The sequence below is a fragment of the Amblyraja radiata genome, chromosome 6 (assembly GCF_010909765.2).
Source record: "Amblyraja radiata isolate CabotCenter1 chromosome 6, sAmbRad1.1.pri, whole genome shotgun sequence".
NCBI lineage: Eukaryota > Metazoa > Chordata > Chondrichthyes > Rajiformes > Rajidae > Amblyraja > Amblyraja radiata.
Window position 1 is genome coordinate 24,302,158 of NC_045961.1, and position 14,619 is coordinate 24,316,776.

Sequence of the window (14,619 nt, forward strand, 5' to 3'; positions counted from 1 at the left end):
TGTTTCTGTGCCAACAGCAATAACGACCCATGCTATGGCCATGTCATGGTAATTTTCGGTCCTTCACAGAAAACATGCTTGCATCAATCTGTAGTGTGTATGGTTGAGCATATATGTTACCATGGTCCAGGATTTATTGACACAGGTTGATCATATGCTGAATAATCCAACCACATTTTTGTTTGGAAGTGGAAAGAACTAATAGAAATTGTATTAATTGCAATGTGTAAAAAGAGTTGAGATATTGTATTATAATTTTGCTGCATGTCATTGTGGTATATATCATGTCTTGATTGGTGAATATGTTTAGTTTGTGAGTTATTTAAAGCAGAAATAATATGTGAATGTAGACAAAAGTGCGGGAGAAACTTAGCGGATGCGGCAGCATCTATGGAGCGAAGGAAATGGACAATGTTTCGGGCCGAAACGCTTCTTCAGACTGATGGGTTTCGGCCTGAAACGTTGCCTATTTCCTTCGCTCCATAGATGCTGCTACACCTGCTGAGTTTCTCCAGCACTTTTGTCTACCTTCCATTTTCCAGCATCTGCAGTTCCTTCTTGAACATAATATGTGAATGCTTCATTGAGCATAATTCCGACTGGTAACTACGGACTTCGTCCGAGCACATTATTGCACGCGTCATGCAAACCGTCTTCAATGACCACCTAAACTGTCATTTGGCAACCTAAAAAGCTGTCAAGGTTGCCCGGCTGGCAACAGGGAAAAAAAGTTAAGCGAGAGCCCTGATACATCAGTCCCTACTCTTAAGATGTGGATTACAAACATGTCCGACACACTACATCTTAAAAATATTTGACTTGTCTTGGCAGAAAAACCAGATTATTTTTCCAAGACATGGACACCCTTTACCGATCTCTTACAAGGATAGTATGGCGCAACACAACTTTGGATTTAAATCCAACTATGGGTTGAGTGAGGTGGGTGGGGAGGGATGAGAGGCAGGCATATCACCATTTTTATCTCTCTTTTGTTCTTTTTTTTTCTATTTATCTCTTCTCTCTTACTTTTACCCACTCTTTGGCTACACTACTTTGGTAGTCTACGGGTCCTATCTTTGCACATCTCACTTTTTCTCATTCTTGTTCTTTCTCTTTTCTTTTCTTCTAATTCTAAGCTAAAAAGACAAAATTGAAGCTGTACAATAACTGTATAATTTTATATGCCGTTTGTTCTACTCTTGTACATCTGCTTCTAATAAATAAAAATTAAAAAAATAAATAATAAAATTTCAAGACTCTGCATCAGGATTAAGTGCGTAGAGGGACGTTAGCCAGTCTAAAGGAGCTGAAAGGGAGAGGCGCTAATATATGATAGGTGGAAGCAGGTGAGATGAGGGATGAAGCCAGGTGGGGGAAAGAGGAAAGGGGGTTTTGAGCATGGTGGATGATTTAGTTTAGTTTATTGTCACGTGTACTGGGGTACAGTTTAAATATTTTTTGCTATCCAGTCAGCGGAAAGACTGGCAAGGGAAAGAGCGTTCACGTCGCGGCCCTGTTTCAACCAATCTTTCCACCACCACGCACAAGAAGCGCAAGACAGACACCATTGTGCAGATGCCAAGAAGTGTGTTCAGCTCTGGCTGAACAACTTCTAATCTTGTGTGTGGACTCGATAAGAAGAAGAAGAAGCGGAAAGACTATACATGAATACAATATGCGAGACCGGCGTCGGGCAGAGCCCTAGTGGTGGGTGACTCCATTGTCCGAGGAGCGGACAGGAGATTCTGTGGCGGCAGACGAGATGCGAGGATGGTCCGTTGCCTCCCTGGTGCCAGGGTTCAGGATGTCACAAGCCGAATTCAGAACATTCGAGAGAGAGAGAGAGAAGGTGAACAGCTGGCAGTTCTTGTGCACGTAGGCACAAACGACATCGGGAAGAAGAGGAACGAGGTTCTTAAACATGAGTTCAAAGAGTTTGGAAGTAGATTGAAATGCCAGACTTCTAGGGTGGTTATCCCTGGATTGCTTCCAGTACCTCGTGCTAGTGAGGACAGGAACAGGGAGATGGGGGATCTGAATGTGTGGCTAAGGGGCTGGAGCAGGGAGCAAGGATTTAGATTTATAGACCACTGTGATCTCTTCTGGGGTAGGGGTGACGTACAAAAGGGACGGGTTACACCTTAACTGGAGGGGGACCGACATTCTGGCAGGCAGGTTTGTTAGGGCTACACGTGTGGGTTTAAACTAAATAGTGGGGAGGAGGGATTGACAAATTGGGAGTATAAAGATGGAGTTGAAGGGGAAGTGACTACAGGAAAAATTACAAAAGATTCTCGAATTAATGGGAAGGAAAGTTCGAGAAGGGACAACAGAGTAAAGTCAGTTGCGAGCAGTGCGAGGGGGAAGTGAATACGGAGGTCAAAGTGCCGTATATGAATATGTATATTGCTCGAAGTATAAGGAATAAAGTGGACAAGCTTGAGGCTCAGTTAGAAACTGGCAAGTATGTTGTGGGAATTACTGAGACATGGCTGCAAGAAGGCCAGGGCTGTGAACTTAATATTCAAGGGTAAACCTCCTATCGAAAAGACAGACAGGTGGGCAGAGGGGGTGGGGTTGCCCTGTTGGTGAGGAATGAAATTCAGTCCCTTACAAGGGGTGACATTGAAACAGGAGATGTGGAGTCAGTATGGATAGAACTAAGGAATTGTAAGGGTAAAAAGACCTTAATGGGACTAATCTACAGGCCCCCAAACAGTAGCCTGGACATAGGGCGCAAGTTGATTCAGGAGTTAGAATTGGCATGTAGCAAAAGTAATGCTGTGGTTGTTATGGGCGATTTCAACATGCAGGTAGACTGGGTAAATCAGGTTGGTACTGGACCCCAAGAAAGGGACTTTGTAGAGTGCCTTCGTGATGGATTCTTAGAACACCTTGTATTGGAGCCTACCAGGGAGAAGGCAATTCTGGATTTAGTGCTATTTAATGAACCGGATTTGATAAAGGACCTCGAGGTTAATGAGCCATTAGGAGGCAGTGACCATAACATGGTCAGGTTTAATCTACAATTCGAGAGGGAGAAGAGTAGATCCGAGGTGTCAGTGTTGCAGTTGAATAAAGGGGACTATGGGGCTATTAGGGAGGAGCTGTCCAAAGTTGACTGGAAAGATACACCAGCAGGGATGACAGTGGAACAAAAATGGCAGGTGGTTCTAGGAATAATACAGAAGGTGCAGGATCAGTTCATTCCTAGGTGGAAGAAAGATTCCAAGGGGAGAAAAGGATGACCATGGCTGACAAGGGACGTCAGGGACAGTATAAAAATTAAAGCGAAGTACAATGTAGCAAAGATGAGCAGGAAGCAAGAGGTTTGGGTAATGTATAAAGAACAACAGAAGATAACCAAAAAGACAATACGGGGAGAAAAGATGACGTACGAAGATAAGCTAGCCAAGAACATAAAGCAGGATAGTAAAACCTTCTTTAGGTATGTAAAGAGGAAAAAATTAGTTAAGACCAAAGTTGAATGCTTGAAGACCGAAAAAGGTGAATTTATTATGGGGAACAAGGAAATGGCAGATGAGTTGAACAGGTACTTTGGATCTGTCTTCACTAAGGAGGGCACAAACAATCTTCCTGATATAGTAGTGGCCAGAGGATCTGGGGTGATGGAGGAACTGAAGGAAATCCACATTAGGCAGGAAATAGTGTTGGATATACTGATGGGACTGAAGGCTGATAAATCCCCAGGGCCTGATGGTCTGCATCCCAGGGTACTTAAGGAAGTGGCTCTAGAAATTGTGGATGCATTGGTGATAGTTTTCCAATATTCTATAGACTCAGGATCAGTTCCTGTGGATTGGAGGGTAGCTAATGTTATCCCACTTTTTAACAAAGGCAGGAGAGAGAAAACAGGGAATTATAGACCAGTTAGCCTGACATTGGTGGTGGGGAAGGTGCTGGAGTCAATTATAAAAGATAAGATAGCCGAACATTTGGATAGTAGTAACAGGTTCGGTCCGAGTCAGCATGGATTTACGAAGGGGAAATCATGCCTGACTAATCTTCTGGAATTTTTTGAAGATGTGACTAGGAAAATGGACAGGGGAGAGCCAGTGGATGTAGTGTACCTGGATTTTCCGAAAGCATTTGATAAGGTCCCACATAGCAGATTAGTGGGCAAAATTAGGGCACATGGTATTAGGGGTAGAGTGCTGACATGGATAGAGAAGTGGTTGCCAGACAGGAAACAGAGATGGGATTAACGGGTCCCTTTCAGAATGGCAGGCAGTGGGGTACAGCAAGGCTCGGTGCTGGGACCGCAGCTATTTACAATATAAATCAATGATTTGGATGAAGGGATTCAAAGTAACATTAGCAAATTTGCAGATGATACAAAGCTGGGTGGCAATGCGAACTGTGAGGAGGATGCTATGAAAATGCAGGGTGACCTGGACAGGGTAGGGGAGTGGGCAGATGCATGGCAGATGAAGTTTAATGCGGATAAATGTGAGGTTATCCAATTTGGTAGCAAAAACAGGAAGGCAGATTACTATCTAAATGGCGTCAAGTTGGGAAAAGGGGAAGTACAACAGGATCTGGGGGTCCTTGTACATCAGTCTATGAAAGTAAGCATGCAGGCACAGCAGGCAGTGAAGAAAGCAAATGGCATGTTGGCCTTTATAACAAGAGGAATCGAATATAGGAGCAAAGAGGTCCTTCTGCAGTTATAGAGAGCCTTAGTGAGACCACATCTGGAGTATTGTGTGCAGTTTTGCGTCCCTAATTTGAGGAAGGACATTCTGGCTATTGAGGGAGTGCATCGCAGGTTTACAAGGTTAATTCCCGGGATGGCAGGGCTGTCTTATGCTTAGATAATGGAGCAGCTGGGCTTGTACACTCTGGAGTTTAGAAGGATGAGGGGGTTCTCATTGAAACATACAAGATTGTTAAGGGTTTGGACACGCTAGAGGCAGGAAACATGTTCCCGATATTGGGGGAGTCCAGAACCAGGGACCACAGTTTAAGAATAAGTAATAAGCCATTTAGAACGGAGACGAGGAAACACTTTTTCTCAGATTGGTGAGTCTGTGGAATTCTCTGCCTCAGAGGGCGGTGGAGGCGGGTTCTCTGGATGCTTTCAAGAAAGAGCTAGATAGGGCTCTTAAATATAGCGGAGTCGGGGGATATGGGGAGAAGGCAGGAACGGGGTACTGATTGGGGATGATCAGCCATTATCACATTGAATGGCGGTGCTGGCTCTAAGGGCCGAATGGCCTATTCCTGCACCTATTGCCTATTACAGCCCTCAATCTAAATTGCCCCCCAAGTATGTCAAGGGTGTGTCATGCCTCTGTGACAGCAGTCTCTCAGTTCTCGTAAGTCAGTATGGCTTTAAGTTCACCTGCTTGATCGCCATAAACTGTACAGTCGGCAGTAGTATGCTGGGTTTGGGGGGAGGGTCTTGAAACCACATTGTTTCCACCTCACTTACCGCACAGCGAGCTTCCTTTGTTTCCCCACTAAGTGGCAGCACTTCGGCCCCTTTAGTCGGTTCCCTGGCCTGGTGATTGGACACCCCAGGAGGTGAGTGGCTGCGCTCGGTGGGGTCATTGGATGATTCCGAGGGTGAGGCCTCCAGCCAGGCTGACTCTCAAAGGCTGGTGTTGTCGTATGGAGCTATCTTGGTGCATCTGACCTGGAGTCCCACAGGTTAGTGACGCCACTGGACTGCCCCAGAGGTGAGTGACTGCGTTCAATGGCATCTTGTTGATAAGTGGAAATAAGGGAGGAATAATGGGAAGTTGGAACAATATGGAAAAGATATAAGAAACCACAGTAGAAGAAAGTCTGATTATGCTCAACAACAATCTTGTCTCAATGTCACCAAGACCATGAAACTGATGGTCGACTTTAAGTCACTTACTAAACACATCTTGTTCCCATTCCAATTAGCCTCAGAAGTCTTAACTCAATGGAAATCATCTGCACGTCCAAATCAAATTTGTGGGGGAAAAGCATTTTTGATAACTACCACAATCTCTATTATCATTCACCTCACTGCATTTGCTACCTCATGTTGCAATAACTCCAAGCTTAAATTCACCTACCGTCACAACAGGTCAATGGAAGATGCGATCTCACTGGCACTCCACTCCGCACTGGAACACTTGCACAATAAAAACACTTATGTCAGGCCATTGTTTATAGACTACAGCTCGGCATTCATTACCATGAACTCCTCCAATCTGTTTACCAAGCTATTTACCCTGTTCCATTATCTAAAAGGGGCTGCTCCTTGCCTTCTGGCTGCACTTACTACCAACCATCCTCATCTTTGGACACCCTGTGCATAGGGGAGAGGGTAATGCCGAAGATGTCCTGGTTGGGTTGCTCCTGGGCCTGGCCAAGCTGACCATCCGTGAGTCACGGTGCCAGGCGGAAGACGGCTCAGCCCGAGCAAGCTACCTGCCCCTTTTCCAGGGTTTCGTCCGCACCCGGGTGGAGTCAGAGAGGGACTATGCCCTGGGAGATTTCCAGGACCACTGGGCACCGCAGCGGGTTGAATGCATGCTTGACAAGGATTGTAACATAGTTGTATAGTAGTTTATTTAGTACATTTGTTTGTCTTGTATTATGGTGGTGGGTTCTGTTTTGTTTTGTTGTATTGTAAATATTTCTTTTAATAATTGAATACATTTGATTTTTTTTTTTAACTGGTTACTAAGCTCACGGAACAGAGTCTCTGCGCATCACTCTGCAATTGGATCCTCGACTTCCTCATCCACAGACCAGTCTGTTCGAATTGGCAGAAATACTCATGACTGTGAAGGCGGACACAGTGCAAACTCTATCTTCAAGTTCACCGACGACACCACCGTTGTTAGACGAATGACAGATGGTGATGAGTCGGAGTACTGAAATGAGATCGACCGATTGACCAAATGGTGCCAGCACAACAACCTGGCTCTCAATATCTGTAAAACCAATGAACTGATTGTGGACTTTGGAAGAGGAAGGATGTGGACCCACAATCTTGTTTATATCAATGGGATGATGGTGGAGGGAATCAAAAACTTCAAATTCCTGGGCGTGCATATTTCCGAAGATGTTTCCTGGGCCCAGCATACTGATGCAATTATGAATAAAGCACATCAGCGCCTCTACTTCCTGAGAAGATTACGGAAATTTGTTATGTCAGAGAGGTTTTTCTTGAACTTCCACAGGTGTACAGTGGAGAGCATATTGACTGGTTGCATCATGGCCTGGTTCGGCAAATTGAACGCCCAGGAGCAGAAAAGACTGCAAACAGTTGTGACCTCCTCACCATCGAAGGGATTTATCGGTGTCATTGCCTCCAAAAGGCAGCCAGCATCATCAGAGACTCGCACCATCCTGGCCACACTCATTTCACCCCTGCCAACGGGAAGAAGGTACAGGAGCCTGAAAACTAATGTCCATGTTCAGGAACAGCTTCTTCCCTACAGCCATCAGGCTATTAAAAATAAATACTTTATTAATCCCCTTTTCAGGGGAAATTCAGATGTCCTTGCAGCACATTAATAAAAATACAACATAAACATTAAAAATACAACATAACAGAAGAAATTTAACATTAAAACATCCACCTACAATGGTTCACTGTGGGGGAAGGCAGAGTCCAGTCCCCATCCTCTTATCCACCCATAGTCGGGCCTATTGAGGCCTCCACCGTCACAGCTACGGCGGCTCGATAGTTCAGGCCATCTCGCCGGGTGATGGTGCTCCGACGTCGGGAGAACCCTCTCAGCGGCTTGGGATGCCTGGAACGGCCGCTTCCTTACCGGAGACCGAAACTTCCGAAGGCATCAGGCCGCAGTGGACGGAGCTCCACCACAGGCGATCACGGCGAGAGATCCCAGGCTCCCGATGTAAAGTTCAGCGCCACCGCCCGCGGCTGGCCACTCCACAGACCGCAGCTCCGCGATGTTCAATCGGCAGATCCCAGCATACTGGAGTTCCCGCGGTGACCCGGGCAAGGCATCGCCCGCTCCGCGACAGCGCTCCGGCGCTGTGCCACCGCCGAAGCTCTGGCCAGGTCCCCTTGAGGAAACGCCGCTCCTGGCCCTGCTGGTAGGCCGCGAGGACGGGTCGAAGGTGCTGCTCGGAGGAAAGCAGCCTCTCCGACCAGGTAGGGACCTCCTTACCCCCCCCCCCCCCCCCTTCCACACACATAAAAATATTAGACCCCCACTACTCTACAGCCTCAAATAAGCTCTGAACTACAATAGACTATTATTACTATTGCACTGCTATTGCTTGTTTTATGTGTGAACGTATGTGTGCGGGAACGCATATGTAGCAGGACTCATGGAATTGTTGACCTGGAGCTGCCATGGACCTGATGAACTAATGGGTTATTTAGTGCTAGACCACATTAGAAGTACTGTGTGAACTTCAGATTACCCATCTTTAGGAAGGATGTCATTAAGTTGGAATGGCTGCAAATGAGATTCGCCAGGATGTTAACTGGGCTTGTAGGCTCGAGTTTTCTGAAGAAATTGAAGAAGCTGGAAATTTTATGTTTGGAATTCCGGAGACTGAGTGGTGGCTTTATTGAGGTGTACAAGATCATGGGGTGCATGGACAAGATAAACACTCAGTCTTTATCCCAGGGAAGAGGATCAAAAACTTGAGAGCATCGGCTTAAGTTGAGAGAGGAGAGTTTTAAGTGGGTTCTCAGGGGCAAACTTTTTCACTCTGGGTACTCTGTATCTGAAATGAACCGCCAAAGGAAGCTTTCAAAGCGGATACCATTATAACTTTTAAAAGGAAAGGTTTAGAGGGATATGGCCAAATACAGGCAAATGGGACAAGCCCAATGTACCAACTTGTTCATCATCCACAAGGTGGACCAAAGGGCTGTTTCCATGTTGTACAGCTCTATGACTCTCCAAGTAGCAGCTGAATCTGGGGTTAGATGCAAAACTGCAGAAAACTGCCTTGCAACTTCAACATTTTAAACACATCTAAATCAGAGGAGCGTTGAAGAAATGGCTGAACAGAATTACTAATATGATAACCAATTGAAGAGGGTATCCATACAGAGAAAGCTTTTGTTGACTGAAGCACTTTCCACAAGAGGTATTGAAGGGACTTGACGATGCAAATAAAAACTTAAGATTTGTAGGAGACACAGTACGAGCTTGTCAGAAATAAAGAATTCAGGAATTCAAAAGAAACTTCTTTATCCACAAAAAGTGACGCCAACACAGGAAAGCAGGTCAAATTAGCTTGGATTAAAGTAATTTATCAGGAAAATAAAATCAAATGTAGAGCAACTTTAAAAGCAGTAAAGTGCTTAAGTTATTTTACTTAATGCAAAAATACAAAATATATACAAATCTTACGTTAGATAGCCAATATTCACAATTATCACTATTTACTTCCAGCAGCAAAGGATCTTGGATGACCTGAATTCAAGGAAGTAAATTATAGTTCTGATATTTTGATTGAGAACACAACATCCCTTAGAATATTTAATTCCACGGGGCGGGGGGGCAGTGACTGTTATTTGCCATTTTTCTATTATATACAGGAGTTACGGAGCATATCAATGAAATCAACTCAAAATAAAGAAAAGAATACTGGTTTATTAATACTGCTTTAAAATGTTTTATCATACACAGGCCATTTTGATTACTTCTACTGGGTTTCATCTGAAGAATGGCAACTTTGGATGCATGAATTGCAACAACTTCACCTTCATAACATCCACAAAGACCAACAATGCACAAATTATGACCATTACCAAAACAATGATCATTAATAGCTCTGCAATTCATGCCTTAGTCAAAAATAAATGCTCACTTACGGTATTGGAAGCTGCACCAATATACTGGACAACCATTTCCCTTTTCACATGAATATCCTTCTCTCGCAGAGGAGTCCTTCGCTCTTCATTTAAATTCATATCTTCCTGTGAAGAGAACAATTCACACAATAAAATATTGCATATTGCTTTTGAATCACTCTAATTTCCTCCTTTAAACTATCAGCTCATAGGTCAAATTCAAGCAACACTTGATTTTTTCCAGAATTCTTAGTAGAATTGGGACAGAAAAACAATAGAATCTTCCCCTTGTATAACACTTTACTCAAATATTCCACGTGTTACCGCCAATTACGTTTTTTTTTAACAGTGAAGACTTTAATTCAACAAATGCAGTGGCCACTTTAGACACACAAAGATCCCAGCAACAGCAATCAGCAAAGAACGGGATTGGTCAAGAAATATATATGGTCAATATCGTGCAGCAGAGGTGGGATTAGCAGAGTGTGGGCACAGGGGGAATGATTTGAATTCTTAAGGATCCTTTATCTGAGGTCAAGTTCATATTTCAAATAAGTTAATTATTATTTGGAATTCACTCATTTTTCATTTGAAAAATTATGCGGCAATCAAATTAAGCTTCAACAAAAAGTTGGAAGCTGGGCCAACCCACAAAACTGGCCATAATCCAAAATTTAAAAATGAAGAGTTTGCTGACCCATTTGCAGAACTCCAAAATTCAATTCAATTCAACTTTAATGTCATTGCACAAATACTGAGTATGGGTACAACGAAATGCAGTTTTGCGTCAGTCCGTAGTAGTGCAATATAGGAATTTTAAAAAAAAGATACAGAATAATAAAAAATACAGAATAATTAAACAATGGGGACGGAGGGACCGGAGGAATCTATCGGCGGGACTCCGAGTTCAGCAATGCGACGGTATTATTGTAGAAGCTGTTCCTCATCCTACTGGTACGAGACCTGAGGCTCCTGTACCGCCTCCCTGATGGGAGGAGGGCAAACAGTCCATGGTTGGGGTGGGAGGGGTCTTTAATGATCTTCCCAGCTCGTTTCAGACACCGTTTTCGGTGGAGGGCATCCATGGCAGGGAGCGGGGCACCGATGATGTGCTGCGCGGTTTTCACCACCCGTTGTAGTGCCTTCCTGTCCGCAACAGTGCAGCTGATGTACCATATCGTGAAGCAGGCGGTCAGGATGCTCTCGATGGTACACCGGTAGAAGTTGGTCAGGATCTGGGGGGACAGGTGGGCTTTCTTGAGCCTCCTCAGGAAGTAAACGCGCTGCTGTGCCTTTTTGATCAGCTTGGAGGTGTTGAGGGACCAGGACAAATCCTCCGAGATGTGTACCCCGAGGAATTTGTAGCTGGAGACGCGCTCCACCTCAGTCCCGTTTATGTGGATGGGGGTATGTCTTCCCCCTCTGACCTTCCTGAAGTCGACAATAAGTTCCTTCGTCTTCTTGGAGTTGAGGACGAGGTTATTATTGGCACACCAGGTTGTCAGGTGCTGGACCTCCTCTCTGTAGGCTGACTCATCGTTGTCACTGATCAGTCCTACCACCGTGGTGTCGTCAGCAAACTTAATGATGGCGTTGGATCCATACTTAGGGATGCAGTCGTGGGTGAAGAGGGAGTAGAGGAGAGGGCTGAGCACACAGTGTTCAGTGTTATAGTGGTGGAGGTGAGGTTGTTGACCCTAACAGACTGTGGTCTGTTGGTGAGGAAATCCAGTGTCCAGTTGCAGAGGGAGGTGGAGATGCCAAGCCCGCTGAGTTTGGTGATCAAGCTGGCGGGGATGACAGTGTTGAAAGCGGAGCTGAAATCAATGAACAGCAACCTGATGTAGGAGTTGTTGTTGTCCAGGTGGGTCAGGGCAGAGTGTAGGGCTCTGTTGGTCCGGTAGGCAAACTGATGGGGGTCCAGTGTGGGGGGGAGGCTGGCTTTGAGGTGAGCCAAGATCAGCCGCTCAAAGCACTTAGCAATGACAGGGGTGAGTGCCACTGGGCGGAAATCGTTGAGGCTCCCTGTGGCTGACTGTTTGGGCACTGGCACGATGGTTGATGTCTTGAGGCAAGTGGGGACAACACCCTGGGCCAGTGAGTGATTGAAAATGTCGGTAAAGACTTGGGATAGTTGTCCAGCACATGCCCTAAGCACCCGGCCAGGGATGCCATCGGGGCCGGCAGCTTTGCGCTCATTCACCTTGCTCAGTGCATCTTGTACAGCAGAGGTGGAGAGACTGAGGGGTTGTTCATTTGGGGGTGGAGCAACTTTGATGGCTGGGGTTTTGTTATCTCGGTCAAAGCGAGCATAGAAATGGTTTAGCTCGTCAGGAAGGGTGGCGTTGTCTGGGGGAGGGGTGTTAACTTTCTGGTAATCGGCAAGGGATTTGATTCCTTGCCACATGCGCCTGGGGTCAGAGTTGTTATGGAAGTGCTCCTCAATCCGCCGTTTGTGATTGAGTTTGGCATTCCTAATTCCCATTTTCAGATTGGCCCTGGATGAGCTGTATCCCTCAGCGTCGCCAGATCTGAAAGCGGCATCGCGAGCCTTCAGTAGGAGTCTGCCCTCCCTGCTCATCCACGGCTTCTGGTTAGGGAAGGTCTTTATTTCTTTGTGGGTAGTGACATTATCGGTGCAGAATTTTATATAGTCCATAACTGTTGAGGTGTATGAGTTGATGTCCACTTGTGAATTGAAGGTGGACTGGGTAGCAAACAGACTCCAGTCTGTCTGCTGAAACTGCTGCTGTAAAACAGAGACAGCCCCCTCAGGCCAGACCTTCACTGTCCTCGTGGTAGGTTTCACACGTCTGATCAGAGGTGTGTATTTGGGGAGCAGGAACAGAGAGAGGTGGTCAGACTGACCAAGGTGGGGGAGGGGGAGGGCTTTGTAGGCTTTAGTAATATTAGTGTAAACTAAGTCCAGAATATTGTTTCCTCTGGTTGGGCAGGAAACATGCTGATGGAACCTGGGGAGTACAGTTTTAAGGTCGGAGTGGTTGAAATCACCCGCAACAATAAATGCCCCCTCTGGGTGAGCAGATAGATGTTTGCTGATAGCAGCTTGCAGCTCTTCCATTGCTAGCCTGGCATTAGCGTCCAGGGGTACATAGACTGCGGTGATAACAGTCGATGTGAATTCTCTGGGCAAATAGAAGGGCCTGCACTTTAACATCAGGTATTCCAGGTCAGCAGAGCAGTGACTACCAATCCTAACGACGTCCGTACACCATGAGTTGTTCACATAGATGCACAGTCCGCCGCCCTTGGTCTTACCGGAGTCCTCCGCTGTTCTGTCGGCCCTGAAGACAGTGCGCCCCTCCAGCTCGATGGCGTTGTCCGGGATGTTGCCGTTGAGCCATGTTTCAGTAAAGACCATGGCGTTGCAGTCAGCGATCCGTCTGTGTGTGGTGATCCGCAGCCTTAGTTCATCGATTTTACTCACCAGGGACCGGACATTCGCGAGGAAAATGCTGGGCAGAGCTGGCTGGTGAGGATTTAATTTCAGCCTAGCTCGATGTCCTCCCCGCTTCCCACGTCTTTGTTTGCGGTCCCTGCGCCGCCTCCGGGCACTTCCTGTCGGGGAAGCTGACCCGCTAGACCACGGTGTCTTGGCGATCTCCGGCGGCAGTTGAAAGTCGCTTCTGGGGCTCGTTACGCAGAGACGGCCGAGCTCTAATAGCTCCTGACGGCCGTATAGAGTCTTCGCTCGGGTGCTCCGGGCGAAAACTAAGGTAATGATTAACAGAAAAATAACTAAATTACAAAAACTACGGAGACGCAGAGCCTCGCGTTGTGCACGCGACGCCAAAGACCCAAACCCTCCGGCATATAAAAAAGAACAATAGAACACTTTGAATATACTTTTTATTGTAAATAGAAGGAGAATGGAGAGAAAAATGGATTAGCTATGATTGAATGGCAGAATAGATTTGATGGGCCGAATGGCCCATGTCTGGTCCAATGACTATGAACTTAAATTACTGGAAAATGAATGCAAAGCAAATAATTCTGTATTGATTCTTAAAAATATTTCCTGTTTGGCAACACAAGGCTACTTGTGGATCACAAATCCCAAAACAAAGCAGAAACTGAAAATCTGAAATTAAAAATATAAAGTGCTGAAGCATTAATAATAATAATAATAAATTTTATTTGTGGGCGCCTTTCAAAAGTCTCAAGGACACCTTACAGAATTTAACAAGAGTAAAAAACATATAATCGGAGTAAAATAAATAATAAAGACATCACCAATACACAAATTAAAGACAGAATTCGATCCAAAGACAAAAAAATCAAAAACACAATGTGAAGAGAGAGCAGCGGTAGCTAAACCGCGCCAGCGTACACTCTCCCTTCCGACAGCCATCTTGGACACAAACTAAAATAATCACTTACACACAAAAATCATCCCCCCACAATGGTTACCACTGTGGGAGAAGGCACAATGTCCAGTCCCCATCCCCAGTTCTCCCAAAGTCAGGCCTATTGAGGCCTCCGCTATTGCCTCTACGGAGGCCCGATGTTCCTGGCCGTTCTCGCCGGGTGCTGATGCCCTGGCGTCGGGAGAGTCCTCTCAGCGGCTGGGCCACCTGGAACGGCCGCTTCCTTACCAGAGACCGCGGCTTCCGAAGCCGACAAGGCCGCGCCGGCTCGGAGCTCCCAGGCTCCAGATGTTGAAGTCGGCGCCGCCCGCTCCGCTCCGCAGACCCGCAGCCCGGAGCTGTTGAACTCGGTCACAGCTCACTGGAGCTCCAGCGCGTCGATCCAGCCCGACGACCCAGGCAAGGCATCGCCCGCTCCGCGATAGCGCTCCAGCGCTG

General features: G+C 46.1%; 1 protein-coding gene across 2 annotated transcripts in view; it reads right to left on the bottom strand.

Annotated features, from left to right (window-relative positions):
* Positions 1-14,619, bottom strand: part of diaph3 (diaphanous related formin 3) — a 474,403-nt gene that overhangs the window by 433,213 nt on the left and 26,571 nt on the right. For both annotated transcript variants that reach the window (XM_033022314.1, XM_033022313.1), the window contains one exon: positions 9,815-9,919. In XM_033022314.1, coding sequence (XP_032878205.1) covers positions 9,815-9,919 — 105 coding nt within the window. The remainder of the gene's footprint in view (positions 1-9,814; positions 9,920-14,619) is intronic.